The 26,709-nt window shown below is 41.2% G+C and overlaps 1 protein-coding gene across 2 annotated transcripts; it reads right to left on the reverse strand.

The window, feature by feature from the left end:
• Window positions 1–3,043: 3,043 nt before the first annotated feature.
• On the reverse strand, window positions 3,044–26,423 carry slc6a5 (solute carrier family 6 member 5). 2 transcript variants are annotated; one of them, XM_023406914.2, is made up of 16 exons: window positions 26,176–26,423; window positions 24,705–25,184; window positions 22,998–23,145; window positions 22,301–22,432; window positions 22,002–22,175; window positions 20,306–20,456; window positions 19,540–19,672; window positions 18,320–18,454; window positions 18,116–18,219; window positions 16,903–17,027; window positions 16,634–16,746; window positions 13,885–14,016; window positions 13,334–13,433; window positions 10,685–10,785; window positions 8,593–8,760; window positions 3,044–7,513 (listed from the first exon to the last, which is right to left on the reverse strand). In XM_023406914.2, exons 1-16 carry the CDS (start codon window positions 26,176–26,178, stop codon window positions 7,358–7,360), a joined length of 2,355 nt encoding a protein of 784 aa, XP_023262682.1. In that variant the 5' UTR covers window positions 26,179–26,423; the 3' UTR covers window positions 3,044–7,357. The 2 variants fall into 2 exon arrangements, with proteins under 2 accessions (XP_023262682.1, XP_023262681.1); XM_023406913.2 differs by lacking the exon at window positions 26,176–26,423 and having other exon boundaries at window positions 24,705–25,337.
• Between the last annotated feature and the right edge of the window lie 286 nt (window positions 26,424–26,709).

The following is a 26,709-nucleotide window of genomic DNA, read 5'->3' on the forward strand; positions in this document are numbered from 1 at the left end:
TATACTGGGTTTAAACCTAGTCTTGTTTTTGACTGGCTTGCATCACTATTGCATAACATTTTGTAACAGGAAACCCCACACAAAACTAAGGATTCATTTTCTTTATGTCTGTTATAGAACTCCATGTTGTGCGTCATTATTGCTTACATATTATCCCCACACCACAAGAGGTTGCGTAACACACAAAGAGAGGGGAGGAAATGTTTGCATGCCTGTCGCTGAATCTGACAGCACGGCAAATTAAAGCAGTGTTTTCAGAGTGTCTATTGTGGATGATGCCCTCAAGTCAAGGAGAAGCGATTAACACAATGCTGGCTTTAAAGAGTGTTTAGACAGGGCAGCATTTCTAACTCACCGCTATTTAAATACTGAACTCATATATTTTAGGAGTACAGACTCAAATAAAAATGAGAGTACATAGATAAATAGCATTTCATTATCTGCAACAGAGGCCACGGATGGATAAGAGGCCTTTTGATAATCTAATTTCTTCTAAGTTTTTGTTGCTATCATATTGTGTTCTGACAATTAGTCCATATTAAATACTTATATTGAAAGCATTTATCAAAGTTCACACATTCATTAACATCCCGTTTAATTATTAAATGTCTTTTTTCCTGTTTTATTTTGTCAGTGGTCCTATGTCGCACTGTGAGAATGGTTCAAACATGGCTGTTGTCATGGTCCAAAGATAGGCTGGGACAACAAAATTCTGACAGTGCCAGAAATTTGGGATGACCAGGTCACTATGTGACTGCTGCAATGACCTAAGTCTACAACCAACCAATAGGAATGCAGCATGAAATGACGCACTAATCAATTCCTTGCTTAGCTCCATTGTTTATCACTATAAATGGTTGACTCATGCAGATGAAAATTTGTCTTGTATATTGACAAGTTTATTTATTAGATCCATGTTTCACAGTGTGTCCTGCAATAAACTAGACTGCTGAAGCATCAGCCTGTTAGATTCCATGGTGTTTGACTTTGCCTTGCTTTTTGTTTTTGGCATTTTTGCCTACCCCCTGCCATTAGTGTTTCCTTGAATTGGACTGGACTATCTGTGTATGACTACCCAATTATTCAGTAAAGACTTTGCCTTTTTGAACTTTAATCATCTCCCATTGTGTTTCTCAGCACCTGAGTCTTTGTTTCTTTCATATTTGTCGTTGTAACATTGAACGAGTAGTTTAAAAATATATAATCATGTTTTAATATTGTATTGTGAAGTTTTTTTGCTTTTCAAGGTCAGCTTTCATCAGCTGATGAGATAAATCGTGAAGGATTTTCTTGGCAGCTGAATACAGACAGGAAACTGTTGTGTTGTGTCTTCAAGTCAAGGGCCAGGAAACTTTTAACTGATGGTGAAGTAAACAAACAAGCTGTCGGGCAGAGAGCAGGCGAGACTGCCATGGTCAGAATGAAAAATGTCTGAGTGTCAGCACCTGCAAAAAGAAGACAAAAGTGTTCTTGAACACATCAAACTTTTTTCCCTCCTGCAGATTTTTTTTGATCATTTATTAGGAGAGAAGAGAAGGAAATTTTTCCTCACCATAACTTCTTAGGATAAGTGCTTTCAACAGACAGTGAATGATGCTACCTTAAATCTGTAAACCAGACTTTAAACAGTAATATAGCAGCAACAACTATTTTCTATACAAAGATATAGTGGAGTAATGGCATCCTGAGTAGAGAATGAAGTCACACGCCTTCTATGTCTTTTGTAATCTGAGTTTTTTCTGTTCTTTGTTTTGGTACACGGGACCATAGCGCATGCATGTTAGTGCATGTACATGTGCATGTTAGAGCATTTGAGTCCCTCCTGTTAAACCATTGGTCTTCCCCACATTAATAAACACACACCATCTACACGCAAGATGGTACAGTGCAGTAAACAGCTATAATGTGAAAGCGACCCTCCAGAGTTTCCTCCACAGAAGAAACCATGTTATTATCTAAAAAGGCCTCAGACAAAGAAAGAGATAAGACCAGAGCACAGGTGAACTGGCCATGGGGTCTACCACTTCAAATCCCTAGTTGGCCACTGGACTGTCAAAACATCCATACGTTTTCAACAGCCTCGCCAGCCGGTACCAGTGGATAAGTCAACTGCTGAATTTCTTTCCCAGTCCAACCGTGGAGCCAATACTGGTCTGGCTTTACAGAGATGGTGTTTAGTGCTAATTAGTGATTGATAGCATGCTAACATACTAAATCTATCTGGTAATTGCTAAACATCAGCATGTTAGCATTTACCTCAAACCACCTTTGTACCAAAGTACAGCTTCACAGAGCCGTTAGCGTGGCTGTAAGCTCTTTCTCTTGTTTCGATAATGCATGATCAAATGTGTTTGAAATTAACTCCAATAATAAACATGCATATTAAAATCCTTTTTGTGCCCCTAAACTCCCAATGTTTGTGCCAATATGAGAGCTGGTAATATTGAATTATATTATTTAATTATATATAGAATTAATTTTACAAATCATTAATACAAAGTATTTTACAAATCAGTTGCACTCACTAGTTTCCTGTCTTTTCATAACAAATCAATAAGCCTTGATGCCACTGAGGAATTTAATTCAATAAACTTCCAGAGTCTTTCTGCTTATTCCTAGCATCATTAAGGGACTTATTTCTGGTGTGTATGATATACTGTACCAGCTGGGGTGCTGCATGCAAATTAATTTAAATTGCAAATTAGTTCGACATGAAATATGCAAGCTAGTCTGCCACAGCAATAGGTGTTGTGTAGCACATGGTATGTACCAACAAACACCACGCCTGCAGGAACATTCAAATCTTCTTTCTCTTTCTAATCTCCTCCTCTTTGATCATGATTTCCCAGTAAACAACAAACAGTATGTAATGTTTTCACACAGCTGTGATGCCTTCAGTCATGTAGCAGCTGAATATAAAAGTTGATTGACAAGTTAAATCACAGAGGGGGCTTATTGTCTTAATCTAATTTCCTTGTCGCTATTGTCTGTAGCTCCGCCATCACAGCAAGAAGACTGTCTGAAAGAAGCCAGTGACAACAAAGAAAACAATAACATTTATTTATTGATTCATAGGTTATACATTTCATGATATAATAGCGATATATTATTATTGGCAAAGATACTATAATCCAATTGCATTTCTATACATAAATACAAAATCTGAGGTAGGGCCTCAAAGATTGATGACATTGAAAATAAATAAATGCATTTCACATATATGATATATATCTTCTTCTTTCTTTTTTTTCTTTTTTTTTTTTTTACATCTCACACATATTTTAAAACATATTTGTTATATATCTACTCTCTATTTTCAAATCAAAGGATGTCATGGGCTGTTGGAGGCACATATCTATATCCATAGGCAGCAGTACCTCACATAGAACACACAGAAATATATGACATTACTCAAGTAATTAGAAATTTAACCTATGCATTCATAGGTCACACAATAAAGTGCCCAAATGACACAACAGACGTAACAATAGGAATACCGGTACCATATGAGACAGACGATAAGCTATTCTGTGGTGTTATTTTTGAAATACATACAATATTCTACCATTAGAGGACATCTATAAGGCCAATGGTTACCTGAAGATGTTGTGTAACGTATTGGCAAACATCGAGGAACACTACATGGGATATGAATGGCAGTATCTCAACCTCCTATACGCAGATGACACATTCCTTTTTTCTTCTAAAGTTTGTTTTTCTGTTTACACTAAAACCCTAGTTAAAGTATTCTTTCTTTGGTTACCTATACTGCCCAAAGTTGACTTGCAGGCAAAGTGAATTGACAGTTACTCTTTTTTTTTTGTTTTCGTCTTCCTTCTTCTGTAAGAAGGACAACAGCAACCCTCTGTTTCATCACATTATGTAGAACAAAAAGCTCCCTAAAGTAAACATGCATGGACTTATACTATTGAGAGGGAAAGGACAAGGTTTACTATACATGGACATTGAGTTACAGCAACACAAACTGCACATGCAAGCTCTTCAGTGTTATATTTTATGAAGCAATGTGGTTTTAACTGAACCCTAATTCGATTTTTTTTCTCAAAACAAAAGCAGACGAGCCCAGAAGAAATGGAAACACGGGGACAAAAAAGACAAAATTTATAGCTATTTAGTTGCAGCCCTGAAGGAAATCATTAAAATCAATCTCAGGGCATGAAAGGATTTTTATCATTCAAGTCTTACTACAAAGAGTTAAGGTTCAACAACATCCAACACATGATTTGAAATGCCAAACTGCTCCTTTGGCCTACACTGCTCTCAAATGAGTGGTTGCCATGGGATTGAATCTTTTGAAGCTTATCAGTGTTAAAAGTTTGTTTTACCCAGCTCGAGTTCACAAATGTTGGTCTAAGATCCTCACATCCACCACAAATGATAAAGAGGAGCATCAGGCCGAGGCATCCTGGGGAAAAAAAAGCCCTGTAAAATCTCCTCTGCTTCTTTCTCTCAGCAATCTACTCTGAGAATGGCCATGCAAACATCTGACTGACAGTTACATGGAGTTTGGTGAGACTAATACAGAGACGACACACACACACACGCACAAGCACACACAGACATACTTGTATTTTTTGATCACATTTGAACAGAGCTAAATGCACTAAGTCTTAACAAAAGCAACACTGTGGAGCAAGCAAGCTATTTAATAACAGGGCTTTTGTGCTCATTAATTGATTATGTTTTGTTTTCAAACCATAAAACCTCTAAAATCGTATCTGTGCTATTATCATGTCAAGACTATGAAAGGACATGGCTTAGAGAAACAATTAGGGAGACCCTTAAACTCTGAGCAAATGTTATTGCATCCATACCTGCAACCGCCATTAAAAACACTTAAGCCACTCTGCAGTTAAGGTCCTGCAGTGTTAAAAGCATAATAAAGCCAATCAGGATTTTTTTTTTCTTGTCAACATGAAAATGCATATCCAACTGACCGAAGCTTGGAAAGGACTAATTGCTTCTATGTGGAAACATGGTGTTACTTTGAAGGTGATTGGCCGACGGCCCACAGAGTAAAGGCTGGCTGCCTGTCATGTCACATTTAAAAAGGGCTTCAAAGCAAGTCGGAGATTACTCTTACACCCTCCAAGAAACGCACTTACACTAACTCATTTGTGCTGATGATCTCTTAACTGCCCGACTTAAAGGGAAATGTTCTATAATACAGTAATTTGACTGATTCTGAAGGATCACAGTGTGAGCAAGGCGACCAGAAAGTTGCTGACAAACTTTCATTTTCTGCATACGCAAAAAAAAACCAACAAAAAAAAGAAACAAAACAAAACAAAAAACAGATCAGTGTATTGACGATTAAGAAACTGGCGAGAAAGCCATTTAAATTTCTAGCTGATTACAAGGCATTCAAAATTAGATTTTTTCATTAATCTTAACTAATCATTGTTTTCGATCTAACTATGTTACAAACATAATGGAAAGCAGGATACTTAATTTAGCGCTGCACACAGTTGGTGAAAACAGCTTAATTCACTCATACATCCTGTATAATAGTCGCAAAGGCGCATTTAAGCAGCAGTAAGCAAAACGCAAAGTGTTGCTGCATTGAGGTCATCAGGAAGTAGTGTTTTGATTCTGATCTTCTGCTACACACTTCCATATACTGCTTCCATTATAATTTAGCATTAGGATGGCTCTACTCTCTGTTTCCTATGTACTGAATGCAATTGTTCCTACAACTACCGGAGTAGTCTGATGGAATCAAGTATACCTGAGACCCTGTTTTCATGAGGACACACAGAGAAGCAAAGAGGCATAAGTCTGAAATGGCAAAGAGGTCTCCGGAGCTCTACCACAAACAACAAGAGACAAAGTACACTTCCAGGAAAAGGAGGCGGCCATTTTCTAGTCTAATCTTCATCTACTCACACGTAGCAGCTGCTCCTAATATTGTGAGAACGCAACAACACACACACTTACTACTTGAAGATAGCTTTTTTTTGAGAGGTGTACACTTTGTACAAGATATTACACAGCTAGCAAGAGAAACATGGGGTTAAGAGAGGCACAGAGCACACACACATACACTCTGTCAGCATCTGTCTCGCTAACTCTCTCCTCTGCTGGAGGCGATACATATACATATATATATCTATCTATATATAGATAGATATATAGATATATACATATATGTATGCATAATAAAATGGTTTCCACAGATCGGTAGACAAGTTCACAACACATACAGTGATAAATACACCATCTAAAATATATCCACGGAGTGACCATCAGGTCAGGCTTCCGAGACTTAAAAAGGTCATCTACTAAAGGAAGGATAGGCTACCCTAGTGGTTTCCTACATTAGGAATGTGCTACTTTATATTCTAGGATAATACAGCAGGAATACGACTTACTAAATAGAGAAAGAGAGAGGGTATCACAAATGGTCCCTCAGGTTCAGAGAGAAAAATAGACCCAAGCCTCTATCGTACTGCAGAGTCATCCAAGGCCAAAGTGTATCTACTGAACGTGGTAATCAGGATGCATTCGCTACTCTACTGGGACGTAGGAGGCACAAATTGCAGATCTTGTAATCTATTTTTGACAAACCAAGAGCGACTGAGCAGTAGCTAGTGTGAATATACATATGTACTGCTGGAGAGGAACAAAATGTGATAACAGTGCATACTGTGGATTTTTTTTCCCCTTTTTTTCCAAGGCAGTTGATATTATTTGTATCGCCGATGGAATTTTTTACACAGATGGAACAAAATACAGATCCCCGCCGAACCCGTTGTTACTCTGTCGTTCAATTTTCTTTTTGTTTTTCCTGTGTCTGCTTTCAGCAAGATGATTCATTATCTTTACACAAAAGTATGATGGCCCACTCACACACACACACACACACACACACACACACACACACACACACACACACACACGCACACACGCACACACACAAACACGCATACACACATGACTCCATAGGGAGCAGCCATGGTGAGTCTAATATTGCAAGTGCAGTCTGAGCTGTGTCATTTTATGGCACAATTTTTCTCTTGGAATAAAGATCCCTGGGAAGGGCTCTGGAGTAATCAGTGGTCATGTGTGGGAGGCAATGATAGCCCATTAATTGAGTACGAAGCAGCAGCGGAGGAGTAGACTCCACCTGGGCAGTCACTCCTCCCTGAGAGAAGAGAGGGAGTGGTGGAGAGAAAGAGGAGGAGAGGGAGCCTGTTTCCACAGGGAGGAGAACAGGAAGCAAAGAGCGGGAAAAAGAGACAGAGGAGGAGGGAGAAGAAGAGACATTGCCCCCCTCCTCCCAGGTGTCCCCCTGCAGGGGTTGGAAGTGGCGGGCGTGGTGCTGGCGGGATGGCTGCTACTGATAGGAGCCGAGCTGGAAGTCCTTTGGGGGCAGTTTGAGGCCCAGGGAGCTGGTTCCCAGAGGGTCCATCATGTTCTTGTAGCGTTCTCCGCGGTGCTTCATCAGGAAAGGACCCCAGTCGGGCTGAGGGGAGCAGACCAGCTTCAGACGCTGCAGAGGGGAGAGGCAACACACAGCAGGTTTACACAGGCAGAGCAGATACATCACGATATCTGTGTATTGATGGGTAGGGGCACAGAAGAAACTCGATCGTTAAAGCTTTTGTGGTCTGTTTTCATACCAACACAAGGAGCCATCAAAGCCAAACATTTGAAGAACTGAACTAAGTCTCCTCGCGTATATATTGGATGTTTATTCCTTTAACTTCTGGTTTATGTTTAGTAACAGACAGGCCTCAAATATCTATTAATTGTAGGGATGAAGGTTCGATTTCTGGCATCTTCTGCCCACACTAGAGCAAAACTCTGACAACCCCAGTTGCTCCCATCCTCATGGCCACAACCTTGGATGACACTGGGTGTAAGAATGTGTGTGGAAGAATGTAAAGTTTGATATACCAGTGCTATTTAAATGTAGTCATTTACCATTTATATAAAACTGTACATTATATTTCATTTACTGCTGAGAATTCTTATAGTCCTCCTGTTTGTGCTTCCCTTTTTTCCCTGTCACTGTTAAGGTTGTTCCTCTTGTGTCTACTCTTATGACCCTGAGATGATGTTAAGACTAATTAATGCCATGTACCATGCACCATGTTACGGATGTGCAGTCGTTTTGCAATATCCCCGTAATAATAATAAACACGCTGATAATTATACATTTATTACAACTGGGCAAAAAAAAGAAATTAAAATGTTGGAGGACAGTCTGTGATTGAGGCCTGTCGTCAGAGCCGCTGAGGGAAGAGAAACATCAGGACAGAAAGCCACAATCATCATCATCCATTAATCTGAGTACAGTATTTAAAAGAGACCCATCAGACTCCCAGAGAAATATCCAAATTAATACGCACCCAGCAGCCCGCCTCTCCCTGCTAATGAGCGAATGATGAGACTATTGATTTCTCTGACAGAGTATGTGTGGGGGGCAGTGTGTGTGTGTGTGTGTGTGTGTATGTGTGTATGTGTGTATGTGTGTGTGTGTTTGTGTGTGTGCATGCGTGCGTGCGCAGGAGACAAAAACAAAACATACGTGAGGCTGTCTCGTCACGGCTTCGTCTCAATTATTACCTCGATTATGGTGCCGGGGGCGAGGTGCATCTTAACTACGAACATGATGGGGATCCAGATGACGGAGCAGATTACCATGAGCCAGCCCATAACCATGGACCAGGTGGGGTAGGTGTAGTCCTCATACGTCATCACCTTCCACTGGTACAGACTCAGTCCCAGGATGCCCTGCACAGACCAGGGAATCCAAGAAAACATACTTTAAATGAGACGCCCACTGCTGCAGTGTCACTTCAGCTTCTGTTTACTGGTCTGCTCCACAGGTAAAAAAAAAAACTGACAAATGTAGTTGTGTTTGCACATTTATCACTCACAAGGACACGGTTCACTGCAGTGTACAGAGTCAGCAGAGGACAGCCTGTGTAGCTAAAGAGCAAAACCTGTGCATGTTGTGTTGTATGTTTACAACGCAACCTACACATCTACAGCAGATCTGACAGTAGTAGCTATTTCTACATGTGATGAAAAGGTTTTGAAAGAAGTCAAAACTCCAGCAACACAAGCCGTACAGAGAGGAATTTGTATCGAGCTTGTGGCCTTCATCAGGGTCATGGAGCTGAAACACATCACATGCTGGACTTTTTTTCCCCTTTTACCTCTTTAGACTTTTACCTTTCTCCATGCACCTTGGAAGAAGCTGAAGTTGTGCCAGAAACCTCTACTACAAAATATTTTGAAATCATATAATAATATTAATAATATTAATAATATTAATAATATTAATAATATTAATAATAATAATAATAATAATAATAATAATAAAATCACTAGTTTCCTTTTGAGGTTCACTGAAAACTGTCGGAGCGTCACTGTTAAGCTGGAGAGAATAACCAAAATGACTCCAACCTTTATCTATCACTTTTTAAATTTTACATACAGGTTTTCCTAATTGGGGTACAACTCTCCCAAGTTGTTTTTATTCCCACAGATAAAAATGCGTTTAAGAAAATATTCAGGCATCAGCCTGTGGGTGTCTACAGATACTCACACTTTGAGTTTTGTTTATTTGTTTTTGGCGTTTTATTCAAATGCTTATTGAAGGACTAGTTAAAAAATTTCGAAGGTTTTGAAGGTAAACTTGAAGAGTTCAATACAAATAATGACAAAAAAATCCACTATCCTACTGAATAATTTGTAACTTCTGTATCGTTCAGATTCAATCCTCATCGGTATCAATAAAAAACACAGTTTTTTCTCAAATGGCCAAATTTTCTTTGTTCGACTGCTGCAGCCTGATGCTATTGAGCTGTGTAATGATTTTCTGCACTGACTCTACAACAGATACTTTTTCTCCAATTAACTGCTCTGATCTCAGGACACATAGCTAAACCTAGTGCACTGTTCCTTATAAAAGAAGAGGTTGGATGATGAAAATGAGACCCTCCTTTTTAACTATGTGTGCAGTCAAAGCAGAGACAAAAAAAATCCTATCTGTTTCCTATCTTCATAAAGATTTGGCCGAGAATGACTCGAATAAGAAGCAGAAAAGGAAAACAAACAGACAAAGGGAGGCAGACAGAAATAGATTAGCCCGGGGTTGTGCATCAATGAGCTCCCGGAGGAAATCGGATCTCCCTTGAGAGCAGCAGGATGGCCAGCCGGCCTGAGTGCTGCTCCATTTGTCATCGTCACCTCTGCTTCGGAGCTACAGTGCTTTCCACTGGAATTACTAACATTAACAGTTGTTGGTGTCCAACACTGACATGCTGGTAAACACTGTGCATTGGAATTTACAGCTTGTGCTGCACAGCACGGGACAAATAAGTGGCCGTGTTACAGGAAATGTTTTCTCTAGAAATGAATGTATATGTGTGTTTATGGCAGCTGAACTGACGTCACACTAACAGTTGTGAGATTGTTGTGAACACAAACAACTTGAGACTTGGTGACATGATAGGAATTGGAAGGGAGAAATAATTTTCTATTTCAGCGTAACAGGAGCAATTTCTCCCCTGTTCCTTTCCAATTGCAAATCAATGAACTTGAGAGGCGACAGTGAAAATGGAAACATTTTAAGCAGCACATGTCAGTATGTGTCTGTGTGAGTGTGTGAGTGTGTGTCAGAGAATGAGATGAGCAAAAACAAACATGCCGTCAGAATAGTTGGAGTCACAAAGGCCCAGCAGATTCTCCAGAATCGGTTTGGCTGGAAACCAATCATCATTTCAATGTCCTCGCAAAATCTCTGCAGACCTGCAAAGAAAAACAGAAAAAAAAGAGAAATCAAACAAAAGTAGAGAAACTGGAGAAAGTCAGAAAGAAAGAGACACAAAGAGTGACCTGGGTTTAATAAGGTCCCTTCAAAAAAGGGATCAGCAAATTCAATCCATCCATATGAGCATGTGTGTGTGTGTGTGTGAGATAGAGAGATAGAGAGAGAGATAGAGAGAGAGAGAGAGAGAGAGAGAGAGAGAGAGAGAGAGCTAGATAGGGAGAGAGTATCAGTTTTGTCGTCCCTGAGAATGGGCGAGGGAGCAGATGGGTTTCATTCCTCTGCCTTTATTGACGGATAACAGTGACTGACATGAAGAGGCAGAGTCACAAAATCATTTCAATATGTCGCCTGTACTGATGCTCTGACAAAACTGAAGGGGAGCCGCTCGCTGTGCTCCTTGGTAACATCCTCCTGACACACACCTGAGCTCTCTGGCTGCGTGCTAGACTTACACATTACGACAGAGACACCTAGTGGTCATGGTTGGAAATAACAGTTTGTACGCAGCAGAGGGAGGGATGTGAGGAGGATCAGCCCCTTTTTACACAGACAAAATCAACTTGTGTGCTTAGGTGTTTCAAATGTTTTCTATTGAGGCAGTTGCAGCCGGTTTAAAGGTCCCATATTGTATATATTATAAAGAGAATATTATATTATATTATAAACTTATGTTGTGAATTGGCGCTATACAAATAAAAATTGACTTGACTTGACTGTAAAAGTAGATGTCCATGTGTAGTGTGATTATAGATCAGGTCTAGGTTCTATATTAATACTGTGAAAGTATCAAAGCCTCAGTCCACAGAGAAATGCACACAGCCTGTATTCAGAAACTGAGCCTTAAAACCAGCCGTCAGGACTTCTGTAACTTTGTGATGTGACAACAAAGCAGTCACCGCTCTCAGCCATGCCCCAAGTCCCGCCCACCCAGCCCTACCATCCAGCCTGGCAGATTTTGGTTTACCTGAAATCTGCTATATTTTTATCGGATCATTCAGAAAACAGTCGGCCAATCAGAAGAGCGTTCTCAGAGCCCATGAAAACAGTTCTCTCAAGTCTAAGAAAATGACTCAGGCGACATCACTCAGGTAGCTCAGTTTGAGCTTGAGTGATGTGACTACAAACTTTTCAACAGTAAATCTGCATCAGAAACTCGGGGTGTGGAGTTTGAAAGCAGATTTAACCTAGACTGGAAAATCCATTCTTTCTTTTTAATGTGAGTTTCTACATTTATTACTTTTATGTGTTAGACTAACAGTAGTATCAAGGATCCACAGCCATCGTCCCTGTTGTCCCAAATCTCGCTACATAAATAAAGTGGTCCAATCCTCTCCAACTGCAAAAATCATAACTAGATTATCCTTTCAAGATCAAATCAACATGTTTTTGTCTCCCCCTGTCTCGATTGCTGCAATTCACTTCTCTGAATCACAGTTGGTCCATAACGAGGCCCCTTGACTGTTAACAAATATTCAGCGTAGGTCACACAGTGTACAGTCTACATTGTTTACCAACAGAGCGACACATTGATTTGAAAATTCTTTCAATTACCTATAAAGCACTACAAGGGCTGGTCCCTCTGTTTAATTCTGAATTACTGAGTCCACTGACGACGGTGAGATCACTAAGACCAATGCCTTTCATTCGTCCTGAGATCTAGGCTTAAAACCAAAGGTGACCGTGTCCCCACCCTCTGAAACCGTCTTGCCTTGGATATAAAAAATGCTGACTCAGTCGACAGTTTTAAGAAGCTGTTAGAAACTCCCCTGTTTCATATGTACTTTATGTCATAACGCACTTTACCCTGTAATGTGTGATTGCCCACTTTTATTCTTTTTATTGTTTTGATATTGTTACCTCCTGTTTTTTAATTAAGTATGTCTTAAATGTTTCCACTGCACACCACATTGTTTCCAAAGGTCCACAGGTTTCCAAAAGTCCTTTATAGATTTAGGTTTACTTACAATGAATTGTTTCTGCAAAGCAGATTTGTTTTGGGATAATAATAGAGTTGATATTTCCTGTAGTGTATACAGGAAGCCCAAAATATCAGGTTTGCACACAATACATCCCAGTAAATAAGAGGTAGACTGCCATGACATTTACTGAGCACATGCTCATGCCCCTCAGAGAAATAAAAGAGTAACTTTACACCCCCTGACAATCTTGTTTGCTGACCCCCGGTAGTTTAACTTCTCATTTGATGCAGTGATGTAGAATTATACCCCAGGACACTGTGACATCACTGCAGGATGTGGTTACAGGTACAAGAAAACCCACGTCTCACTACGCCCAGCAGAAAAAAGGCTGTAAAGTTTCAAGCAGAGAAGCTTTCTGATTTTAGTGACCGTGTGACCTTCCCTCTAATGTCACCCTCAGGACTCCTGCAAGAACATAAGAGGAAGAATTGCAGGAACAACACTGTGGGATGTAACGAACATTACAGCCTCTGGTGGGCCACTAACGGGGCTTCAGATGTCTCGTTGACCAAAGGTCGTGAGATCAAACAGGATCAGCTGTACTCACCATAGAGGTAGGAAATCCCCACCAGCTCGAAGATAGCGATGATGACCAAAGAGTACGAGGCGGCAAACGTATCCACCAACTGCAGCATGTACATCCCACTCTGTCACGAGCACACACACATACGCACACACACACACACACACACACACACACACATACACACACAAACAAAACATTACAAAAACGATTCAATGCTCCATCGTACCCCTCCCCTCCTCCCTCATTCTGTTCCACCTCTGACTTGTCCGTGGTCATATCTTTCACACTGACTTGTACTGGATCATAAGAAATGACATGGATGAATCCTACTTTAGGCTGGATTTCGTCTCTGAAGCTGTCTGCGGGGATTTTTAATAAGACTCAGCCTTTCTTGTTCCACTCACAGACTCTGTCCTCTGAAGGCCGCGACTTCACTTTACATGCAGAGAATCTCTCGGCTTATTCAAAGAAAGAGTCGCGGGGCACGGGGAGAATGCTCAAGTGTCCCCCCACGGTGCGACACCAGTGAGTAAATACAGTAGATTCAGTGCGTTTTTGTGTCCGTGCCGTACCTCTGTGATCATGGGGAAGCCCAGGATGAAGAAGGAGGCACAGCAGACCAGCGTGAAGAGTGGTTTGTGTTTCCTCAAGTATTTGGGGTACTCATCCGACACTGAGGTTACGATGGTCTCAATGGTGGCAAACTGAGAGGAAAAAGAGAGACAGGAAAATGTGAAGAGAGGGGAGGGAGGTGGGGATAAAGTTTAATCACATGTTTGATGATCAATGCAACAATCAAGACATTGCATTTTTGATTTTGTCTGAAAAATTAAATCAAATTATTTTAAATTCAGTTTTACAAAAAAAGAAAATCAGTTTTAAATGCAGTTACAGGCTAACCCCTGATTGGCTGTCTCCACTGCAGAATTACAGAAAATTGTCCAATCAGGCCAGTTTTCAGCAGCGTTTCCACTCTAAAGCCTCCAGTCAGCAGGTTTACCTGATTTGAATCAGAGCAGCTGCTGCTGTCAGCAACTTCAGCATCCAGTGTTGTGTGGCATTCGTCTTCAATTCATCCAATAAACACATTTTAACGTGATTATTTATTTATTTCCAAAACAAATAAAGAACATTATTCTGATGCTGAGCAAGAGAAGATTTGAAAACAAATTAGTATGAAGAATTTAGGCGACAGTGGAGGGACCTGACAGGTGGAGTCTGTCTGGAGACGAACAAATGCAACATGATGGTAAAAGGGGCTGAGAGCCCAGAGGACAGCAGCGGATGAATATATAAACAGGCAAATTGAGGGAGGTTGGTATAGTGTGTGTGGGTGTGTGTGTGTGTGCGATAGAAACCCACTGGCACCGAGTTATCTGCCACTTCTACGCTCTTCTCCTTCCTGCTGAACCCCCAAAACTAATTTCCCGTCAACATCCCAAGCCTATTACCGCCGAGCTGCTTCCTACAACAAAGCCACCAGCTCGCTCCTCTGAGCTGCCGCTGCCAAGGCAAAGTAACATCATCATTTACTGCTACTGTTGACTTGTGTCTTAATGTGCCGCTGTGCCCTCTGCTCAGCTCAGGATCACCACGGAGCACTTGAAGGAGCTGATGTTTTATATGGAATTGTTTGCCGAGGATTGTACCTGGAGATGCTCTGGACTTTAAAAACAACTCGGGGACTGACGTGTCTGTTGGCTGAAGTTACATCAGGAAGGAGTCGCAGCAGTCGCTGTCACAGTTAGGAGTTTTATACGTCAGAGCTGTAGTGGTGCATGGGTTGTACTGAAAATGAGTCTATTTAAAGCTGCATTAGCTGTTTTTTTGGCTGCGTGAGTGCAGCAAAACTACCTAAAAAATGTAAGTTATTATAGCAAACTATAGGCAAGTTACTATGGCAACTACCAAAATTCACTCTCTTATTATCTCCAATTTGGTGTCGACCAACTCCTGAGGAAAATATCTGACTCTACAGCTGCTAAATGCTCCAAGTTATTCATTAGCCGATTGCTAACTTTGTCTGTTTGTTGTTTTTAGAAGCGTACAGTGATAATTAATTATAGTCAATCACTGTAAAAGTCTATAAATATTGTGGTGGCAAACTCAAGCCTCTATACATGCCTCTAGTCTCATTGACCTTTCCACTATTAACTAATCTACATTATTTTTGTGATTGTTGAGTCGATAAAATGTCAGAAAATAGAGAAAAAAGACCAAGGTGTCGTCAAATACTGGAACCACATTATTCAAATGTTCTTTAATTGTACTTAAAGAACTTAGAGATACTTCAGTGTTGTTGTTCCAAATCTTTAAGGTCAGCTTAGTTGTTTCACTCACTCCAATCACACAGACCCCCCTCTGCTCAAGTACCTGGAGAGCTCGAACACTTTTGCTGAAATCAGTCGCAGCGGGTGGTGCGTTTGAGTTATTATGTTAATTGGGTCAATGTGTGCAGCGTTTATACATAGCTGGATGGCGCTACCAAGTTGAGTGTTTACTCTGGAGCAAACTAAAGTCAAGAGACTCGTGTTTCTGACAGAAAGATTGATGTTGATGTTGTGAAACTTGCAGGTCTTCACCAACGGAAACACAGACTGTTTGGTGTTGCAGTCACAACAGGAAATGTTTTCCCACAATCAGCATCCAAAAAGAAAGTACAGATGCTTTTAGAAATGCAAATTGATGACAGACACTCATTTGTATGAATTCATTGACTAAATTCATTACTTTACTCTGATCTGAGACTACGCTAAACACGTAAGCAGAGAAAGCCAAAAACAAAAAGCTCCACTAATGAATATGATATTTACACTGAATCAAATGGCCACCTGAATGAGGTGCAATGATGGACCCTAAGAGAATTGTCAACAATCCTGCTACTCCACTGATATTCTTAGCCTCAGTCAGCTCATTGTTTTTGGTTGTATGGCACATTTAAGTTTGTCTCAGTCTAAGTGCTCTTATCATCCTCACTTCCTCCAGCTGTTTTTAGCAGAGAATGCACCAATAATCGCAGGTTAAGGTAGATGGAAACACACAGATCTGAAGACAGTCAGTTTTTCTGCTCACAAATGGGAGCAGAAAAACTTTACAAGCCGAATTCCTGAATGTCACATTGTGGTTTTTAAACCTTATAGAGGTGAAGCAGTAAAATAAATAAATGTAAAATAATCTTTCCCCTTAAAGATTTTCCCTCATAATTATTATACGGACAAATGAGGCACATAAAAGTAGAAAGACAACAATACAAACACACACACACACACACACACACACACACACGCACACACACACACACATTAAAGGAGCAGTAGTTACCATAGTATCAAGGCCAAGAGTCAGGAGCATGAGGAAGAAGATGATGGCCCAGAATGGAGACAGAGGAAGTCTGGTCAGAGCCTCTGGATACACCACGAACGCTATGCCTGGACCTGAAACACACACACACACACACACACACACATTTATATAGAAATAGAAATGCACATACACCGTCTCTACCTCAGGTAAAAAGATTAAACGTGTTCAGGTGCGTCTCAGTGAGCAGCGCCGGCCTGCTGCTTCTGCCTGCTGGTCTGGTGTCTTACCTTCATCCGCCACCTTCTCTATCGGCACCTTCAGCTCATGTGCCATGAAACCAATGACTGAGAAGATGACAAACCCAGCAAATATACTGGTGGCACTGTTTGTACATGTCACAATAATAGTGTCCCTGCAGGGGAAAAGAGGAAAGAGACAAGAGAGAGTCTAAATAAGTGAACATCTCCTTTAGTTTCCGCAAGACTGCTGTAATCTTTAAAACATGAAATAATTATTAAATGATATTATGCTCTTCTTTATTTAATACAGGACATCGCTGTCTTGTGTGCACACGGATAAGAGATACAACAGTGCCCTCTGGTGTTGGGAATAAAAACTGTCTGCTCTAAAAAGGCATTTACAGAAGGTGTACACGAGGGGGCGCACTACTTCAAAACTAGGGTTGAGTCAACTTGTCAGACACAGTCAACAAAAAAGGAAATTAAGGATTTTTTTAAAATACTATTTGTTTTATTGTATGTTCATGTACAATGTACTGCTGTATGAGGAGTGTGTGTGTGTGTGTGTGTGTGTGTGTGTGTGTGTGTGTGTGTGTGTGTGTGTGTGTGTGTGTGTGTTCCAGAAAAATATCAATAAATACAAAGTCACAGAGGACAGGGTCGATTTTTTTATATTCATATACATTTCCTAAAACAATGTTCTACATGACTGTGAATGTGTTTCATGTGTTTCAGCTGTGTGTTTTTACATGAGTAAAATCATCTGATCTGGTCTGACAACACGATTTAAATCATGAAATCAACCAACACTTACAAAATAAGCATAAACTGCAGAATTTATGATCCGATTACTATGACAAAACAGCTGTTCAGTTTTTCTTAAACTACTGTAAAACTGTATATTCTTACGTTCATATGTAATGTCTTAGTCTTTACATCAGACAGACATTTAACAGCTACACATAAAAAAATCTGAAAACTGTAGTAGTCTCCTGTTGTTTCAAAACAACGGTCTTGAGTGTTACAGTGTCACTGACAAAGACAAGCTGAAATGAGCCTCAGCCGAGCTTCTTATCTGCACATAAAGCTGTCGGCACACAGTGGCCCCTAATGTCAACCAGAGAAAATAAAGAAACGCTGAACTGCCGGCTGCAAACAGGTCCATTTATTATCCACATACAGGTCTACAGTAGCATCATGTGTCTGTGGTGACAGTTTGAATTTGTCTGCCAGAAGCATGGTTTACCTTTTGTGTGTTTACCTGTAGCAGTTATTGTGGAACTTATTGTAAGAAGAGAGAGTGATGAGGCCTCCCCAGGCGGCCGACAGAGAGAAGAAGATCTGAGTGGCTGCGTCTTTCCACACCTGACAGAGGGAGAGGGGAGAGAGCTGCGGGTAAAGAGCAGGAAAAAGGAAAAGCTTTTTTGGTGCTGTTTATGGAGCCGAGTGAGCAAACATCAGGCACCTTGGCATCATTGAGTTTCTCCCATTTTGGCGTGATGAAGTAGAGGATGCCGTCGCCGGCACCGGGGAGGGTCACTCCTCTGATCAGCAGGATGACCAGCACCACGTAGGGAAATGTGGCGGTGAAATAAACCACCTGAGCAGAGAGGGGACAAGATGAGGCAAAATGAGATGATAACTAACAATGAAAAAAACTTTAAATTAAACCAGTAAATCAAGTGGTGCTAAATAAAATTGTGTTTTGTGCCATTTTAAAACATAATTCTAAAAGTGTCACAGACTCACTACTTCTGTACTAAACAACATTTCTTAGGCAGTATGTTTTTGAGAGATTATTTCCTGCAGGTGCCAACTACCTGAAATAACCAGCAAGAAATGCCCCAAATTTACATGATCTCTCTCACAGGAACCGTTCCTTCCAGGTTTGATGTGTTGCATGTTGCCTCTATGACCACTAGAGGGCAACACGATACAAGAATATGATCTGAATTTTCTCCAGCTCCTGGATACATTCGCTTCCAAGAAAACACGTTTCCTCCACTAAGTTGTGTTTCCTCCAATTAAGAGGAGAATCCCCAAAGTGCCGATGAAAGATGGCTGCCACGTAAAGTGATATTCAGTTCCAATTTTGAATGAAGCAATGGCAGTAATCTTCTCACTCTTTCTCTGTATTTTTTTCCTCCCAACAAGAGAATTAAAATGCTCCCGGTGGTGAATCCCAACACCCACCACTGCTCTGACACTGAGGCCCTGCTAAAGGAAAAGAACCCTGCCTATATTTTTATTTTTAAAAAATGCCTATGAACATTAATTTAAAGGTAAGACTGGAGATAGACTGAAGACTGATGAAAAGAATCATCTACTTAAGTTGCCTTTACATTCACATCTACTTTATATTTAAAGGCATAAATCAAATATTGATATTTTCATGCTTTTTTTCCAGTTACGTTACATCTAAAACCTATTTGAGTTTCTGTCTATTTTCTTATTTTAGATCTGAATCTGAAAGTGAACCAGTTATCAGAACTTGAAGCTGTTTGATTTAAACACCAGACCTGCAGATCTCACTTCTTGTATGTCACACGTTTCATCACTAGGTGGCACTTTCATCACTGAGGAGAAAACTGAACACACCTCCAAGTTTCCCTTCTGCAGCTGGTGACAAAGGTGCAAACAGCAGAGACGAGAGGATTAGTTTATGGAGTCTTTGCGATGTGTTACCTTCCCTGATGACTTGATTCCTTTGGCTAAAGAAGCGTAGACGATGATCCAGGCCAGGAAGAGGCAGCCTGCCAGAGGCCAGCGAATGTCTCCTGGAAATTCAATCCCTTTAGAGATGTGCAACACATTGTACCTGCAGGAGTGATTCAAACAGCAAAACTCAGCCTGAAAACTACAAACACTATACACATAAAAAATGTAAACCTGCATGCTGCAAAGCCTTTTTAGAAAGCCTTTAGGTATGTATATTACTGAAACATACAAGTCTTAAGACTAAATCTGTTTCCAAAACAAATCAACTGGATTCAATTTTTTTAATTCAATTTTTTTTCCCTCAATTTTTTTAATTCTAGTGCAGATGAATGACTTATTCTGTCTTGTTTTAAGACACTGACACTCATTTATAGTTGTATGTGTTTTGCATTTTGTCCTGGAGATGTAGTATCTGTTCTTTTCACTGGAAATTTACTTTACACTTGTTTTAAAAAATATGATTTGGGTTGAAACAGTTGTAAAACTGATTTTTTTTTTCTTTTTTTTTTTGTATGTGTGTGTTAAATATAAGATTTAGTGGTCCTCTTCTAGACCCCAAAAATTTGTCCCTGTGAACTTTTTGCCACTGCCAGAAGTCAAATATCTGCATGAGATGGGAAATTATGTGATTATTCTCATCTGTGGACATAAAAAAACAAATTGTACGGGTCTAATTTTTGTTTCTATACAATTTAACTTCTGCTGTTTGTTGCCAGTCAGAGGATCAACTCACTTGAAGTACTCCTCACTGGGGCTGACGTAGGTCTTGTTGCCGTCCACAGTCATGTTTAACAGTTTGGTCAGGTTCCCCACAGTATTTGCGGATAGACAGAAAGAGGAGTTCCTGATGGAGGTGATGTTTCTGTCTCGCAGGATGCACGAGTCTGTTCCAATCAGAAAGCAACACACGTCAGCGGGGAGAGAGACTGGCAGAGTGCAGCTGTGGGACAGACTTCACTGTCCACTCAGGTTTTCACACTGAAAGCAAAGTGGGAGTGAACAGATGGATCTGATTTATAGAAAGGAGGAGTGACAGGAGGCTGCTGCAGCAGTGTGTGCAGCGTGGAGCCTCAGTGGGAGTCGGAGTAGACTTAGCTCTTCTAGATACACAGCACAGATATGCACAATGAAAATCATTCTGTGCCTCATTTCAGATGCTTAGATAGAAAGAACCTGCCCTGCTTTTGCCTGCACAAAAAAATCAGGTCAAAATAGATAAAATAGCTTTTTATATGACTCACATTTGTTAAACTGTGAAAATGTTAATGCTGCTTTGTGCTCACAAAACTCTGCTCTACATTCAAGACAAAAGACTTTATTAAATCAATACTGAGAATAACATCCGACACAGAAGTAACCCGGCTACTCAGTTATAGAGAAAGACAGATGTTTCTGCAGCTGGACAAAATAACACAAACACTTGAATCAGGTAGGACACATGACCTCAGAACATGGTCTGAAAATAACCACATAGATAAAGATACTGTTGAAATACAAATGTAAGATTATAGAGTTCACAAAATGCATTATTTGCAGGGCCTGTGCATCAAATTGCAAAGGTCTCCGCATAATTTTATCCAACTCCACTACATGTGCAAAATATATTAATATATTACAGTTTGCATAATTCATCTAATTCCTGTTCTTTTATTAATAAATTGAAATTTTAAGATACTTGTGATGCAGATTTTTTTTCTTACTGCTTATATCGTTATTTACCTCATTCATAAGATTGAGAGAGAGGGAGGGAGAGAGAGAGAGAGAGAGAGAGAGAGTGGCAGAGGGACCACAGTGTTGAGTGGGCCTGTAGTTGCAGTCGCAGCCAGCAGGGGTCAGTCTCGGGCTCACTGCAGCACTGCAGCAGCTCGGTCAGTACAGTAAATTTGTCAAGCAAGCAGTTTTTTGTGCTGAATTCACAGAATCGCTAAAGGCAAAATTTTACACAGAATGAGCGGGATTTCGGTATTTATTCGACGCAGATCGACGTAAAGCGTCTCCGAGTCCCTTCCCGCGCATTTTCTCACAGTCAAAACATGATTTTATCTACAGTGTCATTAAGATCAGACCAATATAGACTGATCCAGCTGTACACAGCAGCTTTTAAACATAAAGCACTGCTGTAATCATGTCATCAAGTCATTATCACACGAAATAAGAATCGAAAATATATTAAAATGTTTGTCTCCGAGTTGAGGCCCTGCTCACATGTCACTGGCCTCTGCAAACACATAAATGACGTGCTCTGAATTTAAAGCGTCTGAGGGTGAAAACACCGCAGAGATCACAGGTCAGGATTCATTATAGTGCAGGACACCTCAGCTGAGGGAGTCATGACGCATTGCGCATTGTGAAGAGAGAGGGGTGCTTTTAGTGTGTGTGTGTGTGTGTGTGTGTGTGTGTGTGTGTGTGTGTGAAGGTGTGTGTCTTACCTAATAGCAGCATGTCTTTGTCCTTACATTCCACCGTGTTCCACTCATTCCTACAGTTAGCCCATGGCAGTGAGCCCTTCAACGAAGCGAACAGGTAGTACAGTGTCCAGCACATTATAATATTATAGTATATGGCTATCAAGACAGATATTATCAACATGGCAATCCCGCAACCTAAAATAAATAAATGAGACGAAATATATAAATTACTCTTAAGAAAAAGTAGAGAAGTCTTCATGAGAAGAAATGAGTTTTTTATTTGTGAATTGTCCTTCAGTGGATTAGCTGTGCCAGTTTACCTTGTAGGGCTGGGATGCATTTCCACACTGACACGGGGCCCTGGCTGGCAAACTGGCCCAGGGAAACCTCCATCAAAAAGATTGGGATCCCGGCAATGCCCAGCATTGTCAGGTAGGGGATCAAAAAAGCTCCTGCAAGGAAATTAAACAGCAGGCTACAGAGCGCAGCTTACAGAGCCACAGGAAGACTGTCTAAAAATCAAATGAACATGAATACACATGTGGGCTGCACACGTCTCATCTGCTGATATTTAAACTACACACAGTCCGGATCATTACGCTGAGTAATGAATAAAAATTATCTTTACATGGCTTCGAGCAAATAATGATATTAATAGGCTAATAATAATAATAAAATATGTAATACAAATAATAATAATAATAATAATAATAATAACCACATTTTTCACAGTTTTCTTGGTGATTTAAATACAGTATTTTTGTGCAGTTTTCTTTCTATTATTTCTCTTATTTTTCTGTCTTATTCCTATCTTATTTATTTTCATTATATTTTTCGTAGGCTGGTTAAAGGCCTACAATGACTTCTGGGATATACATTACAAATATCTCACCAGAAAAAATAAGAAATAATTCAAGTCTGATTTATAAAGAGGCAAAAAAAAAATCGATTTTTTTAAAACAGATTTTTTGTTTGTTTGTGTGTCAGGAATTAAAGCCACTGGCCCTGAACTCTTACCTCCACCATTTTGGAAGGCAAGATAAGGGAACCTCCACACGTTCCCCAGTCCCACCGCATAGCCAACCATGGACAGAATAAAATCCAGTTTATTTGACCAGTTTCCTCTGGCCTTATTCTCATCTCCCCCATCGTCATCATCGTCAGCCTGAGAGGAAGAAACACTCATTCATTCTCCAAAATAAAAACCACCAGCCTGGTGGCAATAGACTCCAAGTTCCATCGTTAGGGAAAATAAAAGAACATAAAATATGAACAGATGAGCAATAATCTTCAGTCAACACCCAACCAACAAAAATTTTTTTTTATCCTTCTTGTTCATTTTGTTTTACGGTTAGAGAAGCTTTTTTCAGTCAGAGTTCAGCAGCTTTCCAAACACTGTATATGAAACTCATGTTGATCTGCACTTACAGGCCAAAGCGCCTGAAATTACATCCAACAATCCAAAAGAGGCGCTTAAAAGAAAAGGAAGCAAATACTAACTAAATAATTACAATTGCACCACTGGATCCTTTTAAATTCACACAAGAGCCTGTATGGAGATTCACATAAATAAACGCCGTGCATGGGAATGTGTGCACGTGTGATGGGGGTGGGGGGTGTGGTTCCCCCGCGGGGTTTGGAAGCAATCCGCAGTCCCATGTAACACCGTGCTGTCTATCAGCCGGATAACACCTGGGCTTCTGGGCCGTACCAAGTGTTTCTGCCGGGAGCAGCAGGGAACACCGAAAATACCGCGAGAGTTTGATTTAATCATCATCTTTAAGCGTGTGAGCAAAAAAATAAATAAATAAATAAAGCTGAACAATCACCCGGAAATTGGTTTATTAGCTACATCTACAAAGACAAATAGTTTCATTTAGGAGGAATGTTTCCATCTGATCTGATCATCCATCACACTCATTAATAAATCACAGGCTTCCTCCGTTTTTTGTTCTCCCGGATATTTAGCTGACATCAGCGGGTTTGAAAGTTTTGACGGCGCATCAGATTGGTGCAGAGGGACCAGGACTCGAGGCTGCGCACAGCTGGGACGCCAAATAGTTCAGAGTCCCCCCCAAAAAAATAACCTACTGCACATTACATGCAAGGATTCAGCCTTTGCAGCTTGGGTATCAGTTTTTAGGTTGGTTCTACACAATTTATCAACACATTAATTCAGCAGTCTGTGTTTAAATGAACCACCACCATGTGGCTTTATGGGAACTTAAATACAGCCTGAATCACAAAGAGATAATTGAATCAGAGGCCACAGTGTTTTTAGATTGTTAAATATCAATTATTTCTACACATCCTGATATGAAGGACCGGCCTCTTCATGCTCCTTTTTTAGGCCATAATCCGAATATCAAGCCACAAGCATCCACTGATTCAGCTCGTAAGTTACAACACAGGAACATTTTTAAGCACATCTGTGCAGCCACAAACCCACAGACCACCGACTGGAAAAGCACTTTTTTTTCCTTTTTTTTTTTTTAAAGGCGATCACATTACAGCTCAGCAGCAGCTCATCACACATCAGCAGCACTGATCTACTGAAGCTCTGCGTGGCGGTGAGAGCTCCCAGGGGTGTGCACCTTCCCTGTGTGGAGACAGCAGGTTCATCCAGTCAGCTGTCTTATCAGCGACACACGGAAACATCCACACCGCACCCGCTTCCAGACCAACCGCTCTCCGTTAAAGAAACGGTTCATTTAGCTGACTTACCCCCGCCACGGTGCCGGGCTGAACAGACGTGTTCCCATCTGTTCCCAGTATGATGGTGGTCTGGCTCATAGCCGTCCAGTTGCCCGCGGTGTTGTTCTGCTCTGCGGTGGCCCGCAGCGGGTCGCCGTACTGGGCGGACCCCCCGCGGGCCGAACAGGCGGAATCCTTCCTAAAGGCCGAGTTGGTGGCCACGGATCCAGGGACCGCTGGTGGGGTGCTTTTAAACGTCCCATACGCTTTATTAGCGTCCGGTTCTCCCGGGTTATTTTCCGTGGGACAAAAAGTTTTGCTCTCGTTGCACGGAGGCGGCGGTTGAGGCGCCGGGTGATGGTGAGGGGCGGGCGGCGGGCACGGAGCAGAGTTGTCCGGTTTGTTTGCTGTAAGTCCCGCAGCTCCGTCGGACTGCTGCGCCGGGATGTAGCCGGTAGGCGCGCTGGCGCTGGCCGGTTGTTTGGCCATGTCTCTCTGGTCAGAGAAATCCTGGAACATGGGAGTGACAAATCAGCAAGACAAAAGGCGGCAGAGCGACAGACAGCGTGAGGCTGGGAGGCTGCTGCAGCCCATCTCTGCTCTGGGACTAAAAATGCTCAATTCTCTTTCTGCAACGTTTTTCTGCAGCATGTTCTGGCTCTGGCTGCTCTATAGTTTCAGCTCACAGTCTACCGGGTGTGCTGGTGTGTGTTTGCGTGTGTGTCTGTGTGTGTGTGTGGGGGGTGGGTGTTGGAGGGAGGGGGGTTGCTTTGCTTCTCCAGTTCTCGCTTTCTGCAAGATTCTTTAATTTTACGCCCCATTTCCCCCTCATGTCATTCAGCCACACACATCCACTGATTTTTATGGGCAATAGACAAGCTGCTGCGGGTCTCTCGGTGGCTCCGCTCTCCCCGGCAGGCATGCAAGATCACCGGCGTTACAGCAGTGAACGGACCCGAGGCGGCGGAATTACAAATGATTCCCTTAAATTTAGCTTTGAGGGGGCGGGAGAGCAACCAGAAAAACTCCCCAGACTCTAAAAAAAAGAATGGTGGTTATTTAAAAAAAAAAAAAAAAAGACACTCTTGATTGATTAATGCTTAGTTTTGCTGTTAATTAGTGGGAAAATAACGAAGTAACTGCACTTGCCTGTATAATGGATTCTGTTTAAACAGAAAACAAATAACCTAAATAAGAAATTAGGAAATTAGGTAAAATGGATTAAAATTCAACTTTGACACATTCAAACTTTTTAAAAGCCAGATTAAAGGATTTTACAGTAGAAAAAACAGTTAGATTGGTGACGGGATGAAGTGAAGAAAGTTTGTAATTTGGAGACACAGCTGCATTTCAGCACCACGGACAGCGCAACTAACCCAACGTGCCAAACTGCCTTTAAAAAAAAAAGGGGTGAAAATAACCAGAAACTAGCTGAGAACAAGTTCCTAAAACAGATGAAAGTGCAGGTGGAAAAGTAAATAAAGAGTTTTGGGACACTCACCATGTTTTTTGCAAAGCTCTGCTGGCAGGCTGGAAACAGCTGTAAAAAGACGAGGAGAGGACTGGAAGCGGACTGGCTGTAGCCGCGCAAAGCACCAAGTGCAAAGCTTTTCTATGGCTCCGTGGGAAAGAGCGGAGTTTGCGTCAGTGCAGAGCAAGGTGCCCTTCGCGTGACATTTTCTTGATAATAGGAGTTTGATAAATCATTGGCCTTGGATTCGGATTTTTAAAGGGACAACCGAAGCCAAAGACGACGGGGGCGCGTGTGCGTGCGTTCTGATTACGCACGGTGCATGCGTGAGCGCTGGACGGAACTCTTTCAAAGCTGATTAATACACTTGTCTCTAGGGATGTGTAGGATGCTCACACACACACACACACACACACACACACACACACACACACACACACACACACACACACACACACACGGATGCATCACACAACACAGGTCGTTAGGGTTAAAGATTTCCGGGTTTAGGCGAATACTGGAGAGGATCTCACTGCTACATCACAGTGCACGCGGGTGTAAATT

This window comes from Seriola lalandi, unplaced genomic scaffold, assembly GCF_002814215.2.
Source record: "Seriola lalandi dorsalis isolate HSWRI2012SDOR001 ecotype SW California unplaced genomic scaffold, Sedor1 jcf7180002054319, whole genome shotgun sequence".
In the NCBI taxonomy this organism is placed as follows: Eukaryota; Metazoa; Chordata; class Actinopteri; order Carangiformes; family Carangidae; genus Seriola; species Seriola lalandi.